At 55.7% G+C, this 4235-nt stretch overlaps 1 protein-coding gene across 1 annotated transcript; it reads right to left on the reverse strand.

The window, feature by feature from the left end:
• Window positions 1-258: 258 nt before the first annotated feature.
• Window positions 259-2180, reverse strand: LOC135407265 (uncharacterized). The gene is made up of 3 exons (XM_064642150.1): window positions 1994-2180; window positions 998-1855; window positions 259-615 (listed from the first exon to the last, which is right to left on the reverse strand). The coding sequence occupies exons 1-3, from the start codon at window positions 2178-2180 to the stop codon at window positions 440-442; spliced, it is 1221 nt and encodes a 406-aa protein (XP_064498220.1). The 3' UTR covers window positions 259-439.
• Window positions 2181-4235: the final 2055 nt, after the last annotated feature.

The following is a 4235-nucleotide window of genomic DNA, read 5'->3' on the forward strand; positions in this document are numbered from 1 at the left end:
CCCCCCGGGACCCCCTCCTCCGGAGGGGGCCCCGCCCCCGACCGCCCCCCGGAGGAGGGAGTCCCGAGGTGGGACGGGTCGGAGGGGGGGAACTCCCCCCTCCTCCTCCCCTCCCACCCCGGGACCCCGCTCCTCTGGAGGGGGGTCCCCCCGCCCTCCTCCCCCCCATCCCCTGCCCCCCCGCCTCCCCCCGCCCCAAACGGCCCCGGCTTCGCTCCCGGCAATCCATGGCCCTCTCTTGCCGTCCATTGCCGAGAGCGAAGCCGCGGCCTTTGCCCCCCCGCCCCCGCCCGCGGAGCCCCCCGTGTGATGTCGGGACGGGCCGGAGCCCCGGCGGTGTCGGGCGGTGCTTGGACACTGAAGGGGGGGACCCGCCGAGCGGGCCCGGCCCCGTGCAAAGGGGGATCCAGGGGGGGCGCCGGGTCCGGCCTGCGCGGCTTTATTCAAACCGGCGCCCCCAAGCCCGCGGCTGCGGGGACACGGCCCGGGGACACGGCCCGGGGACAGGGGGGACATCGAGGGACACGGGGAGGGGAAACAGAGGGGGAACTGAGAGGGAAAAGATGGGAAATAGAGGGGGAACTGAGAGGGAAAAGATGGGAAATAGAGGGGGAACTGAGAGGGAATAGAAGGAGAACTGAGAGGGAAAACGGGGAATCGAGGGGGAATTGAGAGGGAAAAAAGGAGGAACTGAGAGGGAAAAGATGAGAAATCGAGGGAGAATTGAGAAGGAATAGAAGGAGAACTGAGAGGGAATAGAGGGGGAATTGAGAGGGAAAATATGGGAAATCGAGGGGGAATCGAGAGGGAAGAGGGGGGAACTGAGGGGGAATTTAGAGGGAATAGAGGAGGAAAAAAGGGGATTGAGAGAGAGAATCAAGAGAGGGAACAGACGGGAAACAGAGGGAGAACTTAGAGGGAAAAGATGGGAAATCGAGGGGGAATTGAGAGGGAGTAGGAAAACTGAGAGGGAAGAGAAGGAGAACTGGGAGGGAACAGAGGGAGAAGTGAGAGGGAAAAGATGGGAAATCGAGGGGGAATTGAGAGGAAAAAGATGGGAAATCGAGGGAGAATTGAGAAGGAAGAGAAGGAGAACTGAGAGGGAATAGAGGGAGAAGTGAGATGGAAAATATGGGAAATAGAGCGGGAACTGAGAGGGAATAGAAGAAGAACTGAGAGGGAATAGAAGGAGAACTGAGATAGAATAGAGGGAGAGCTGAGAGGGAAAAGATGGGAAATCGAGGGGGAATTGAGAGGGAAAAGATGGGAAATCGAGGGAGAATTGACAGGGAATAGAAGGAGAACTGAGAGGGGGAATTGAGAGGGAAGAGAGGGGGAATAGAGAGGAAGAGAGGGGGGTTGGGGTTGGGCAGCGGGAAGGGCCGGGCAGGCAGGAGGGGAGGAAGGAAGGCTGGGGCGGGGGGACAGGCCCGGAGCGGGTTGCGGGGTTCGGGTGCGGAGCGGGGCGAGGCGAGGGCAGAGGGAGGCCGGGGGAGGGAAAGGAGGAGGGGTCCGGGGGGTCGGGGTGTGCAGGAGAGAAGGCAGAGGGCGGAGAGGGAGCCGGGGCAGGGGGAGCGGGAAGGGTGGTGGGAGGAGAGGGAGGAAGGAGGGCTGAGGGGAGCCGGGGAGCGGAGGGGGCGCGGAGCGGGGGTGGGGGGAGAGCGGCTCGGGGGAAGAGAGGAGGAGGGAAGAGGGAGGTCCGGGGGAAGGAAAGGAGGGGAGGAAGGAGAGGGGAAGAGGGGTAGGGGTGGATGGCCGAGGCCATCCCTGGGTCCCGCCGGGGGAGCCCGGCGCGGCCGCTGCCGCCTCCTCCGCCGAACACCTGCAAAATGGCGTCGGCGGCTCCTCACGGGGCCTTAAATCACCTCGGTCCCGCCCCGCGCACCTGTGCCCCGCGCACGCGCACTGCGGCCTCGCGCACCTGTACCTCGCGCACGCGCGCTGCGGCCTCGCGCTCCTCTGCCCCGCGCACGCGCGCTGCGGCCTCGCGCACCTGCGCCGGCCCCGCCCCCCGAGGCCCCGCTCCCCCCTCGCTCCTCCCCCGAGGGCGGGGCTGGGCCCCCCCGCCCGTCTGTCCCCGTGTCCGCGCTCGGGCAGCCCCGGCAGCGCAGCCGCCCCGGAGCGGGCACCGACCGTGCCGCGGCTCCGGCACAGCCCGCTCCCGGCTCTGCTTCCAGCATTCCCCTCCCGCCTTCCCAACTTCTGCAATTTCCAACAGCCACTTGTTCCCCGCACTCGAGAAGGTGCAGCTCATCCCACACCTGATGCTCTCCTTCTTCTCCCCCCCTCCCGTCTCTGCAACTCGCACCCTCCACTGGCAAACCCTCTGGTTTGAAAAACCCACTTAAAATATTTAATCTTTATTTCCAGATGAGGCAGGTCCTGCCTAGGATGCAAACAGCTACACACGAGGAAATAAGAAAACCGGACGCTGCCCTGGGAGTCAAAGGAGGGAAAGACTGCAGACAAATACTGTCAGGAAATCAATAAATCAATAAATCTCTGCAGCTCTCCCTCCTCTGCACGAACAGGCCCAGGGAGCACGGCCAGCTGGGCTGGGACCGGCTGGGCACGGGCAACAAGGAATCCTTCCTTGCAGTGGCCCGCGCCGTGCTCGGGGAGGGCGGGAGGTGAACCACGCTGGACAGGAACGTCTCTGGCTCCTGGAAATCCCGGCTTCCCACAGAGAGACAAATCTTCCTTTGGAAGTGTCGCCGGCGCCTGTTGTGCCCCTGGGATGCTGGTTCAGCACGGACACGGGGAGCAGCTGGCAAAGTTACATTTGTATTTTCAAATGCTATAAGTCTACATTTAGAATTTCTTATACTCAAAGATTCTCTATATAATACAGTAGATACAGGGTTGTGTTTTGAAATCAATTTTTTACATAAATATTATTTCTCAATATACATAAAGATGAGAAGCACTACGGTTTTTAATATTTTCTGCACATACAAACCCCCCATGAATTTTTAAGCATTGCTGGGCTGTAACTTCCCTTTTTTTGGGCCCCCACTCACCTGCCCCTCCACCCCATCATTGCTCTCCCAGTGCCATCGGGGTGTCAAACTGCCCTGGACAGCAGAACATTGCTTTAATGAAGCCATTTTCCCCATTCCCAGTTCCAGCCCTGATCCAGTCTGGGGATTGCCCCATTCCCAGTTCCGACCCCAGTCTGCTCACTTTCACAGTACAGCTTTAAACTGTGGTTGGATTTAATACACTGTGGGGAAAGGATTTGTTTATGGACAAGTCATTTTTTTCCATTTATTTTCTGCAGAGCAATGAAAGGAAATGCAGCTTGTTTTCTGACAGCAAACACTCATTGCCACAAAATGAAGTTGCAATGAAATGATGCAACTTAATGAAATACTTCACAAAGAATTATGGAAGCTACAGTATTTTATACTTCAGATGTCTTTTTTTGTCTAACTGAAGCTTTGTTTGGTTCTGTTACTGGCTGTGATCAGTGTAAATGTCTAACTAAACAAACAACAAGCACAAATCCACAAAAAAACCAACCCAACCCGCCTCTGTCCTGCAGAGTGCAAAGCAGTGTAATGCTGAAATGCAGGCTTAGCCAGCTCTCTTTACAACAAAGGTTTAAAACCATAAATCCTTGCTCCTTAGACCCCTCTACCCTGCTTGCTCCTCCTGTGCATCCAGCCCAGGGGTCTTTTCAAACACCTCAGGACAGAGATCCCAAAGATAAATAACCTCCTGATGATTACCATTGATTATTCTCCCCATTTTTCATTCAGGGCCTCATGCAAACTTAATTTATTCTTGCCCAAATGCATCTGCTGTTTTCACCCAACATTTCCTGCCACTTGCTGTGGATGTTTCATTAACTTGACAGATTAGTCTCCAAGTTTAAAGTGCACTATAATATAAACTTAGGATATATTCATTACAAATACACTCTGTTCTGATTGTATTATTTGACTCTTTACTTTGCTAATGTAGCGTGCTGGAAATGACAGATGTTTCACCCGGCCTCTGGGTTATTTCCAAAAACATTGTGGCAAATTATTAAAACACTTACAAAAATGAAAATGCATTTGAAAAAATAAAAGATACATGAAACTGAAAGTGGTTGCACTGTCATACACTACTGCTGGGGAATTATCAAAGGGAGGAAAAGGCACTGAAACTGAAAAGTAAAAACCTTGTATTCATGAGGCTGGGAGAGACCTGGGGCTGCTGCTTGGTCTGCTAATTTGGACTAATTACTC

The sequence above is a fragment of the Pseudopipra pipra genome, chromosome Z, assembly GCF_036250125.1.
Source record: "Pseudopipra pipra isolate bDixPip1 chromosome Z, bDixPip1.hap1, whole genome shotgun sequence".
In the NCBI taxonomy this organism is placed as follows: Eukaryota; Metazoa; Chordata; class Aves; order Passeriformes; family Pipridae; genus Pseudopipra; species Pseudopipra pipra.

What these genes read in the sequence shown, in the direction of transcription:
- LOC135407265 (XM_064642150.1), bottom strand. Translation starts at nt 2,180, where the DNA reads ATGCTGGAAGCAGAGCCGGGAGCGGGCTGTGCCGGAGCCGCGGCACGG. An exon ending in GGGGGGCGGGGCCGGCGCAG is followed by an intron (nt 1,856 to 1,993) that starts GTGCGCGAGGCC and finishes AGGTGATTTAAG; the next exon opens with GCCCCGTGAGGAGCCGCCGA. An exon ending in TCCCTCTCACTTCTCCCTCT is followed by an intron (nt 616 to 997) that starts GTTCCCTCCCAG and finishes ATTCCCTCTCAG; the next exon opens with TTCCCCCTCTATTTCCCATC.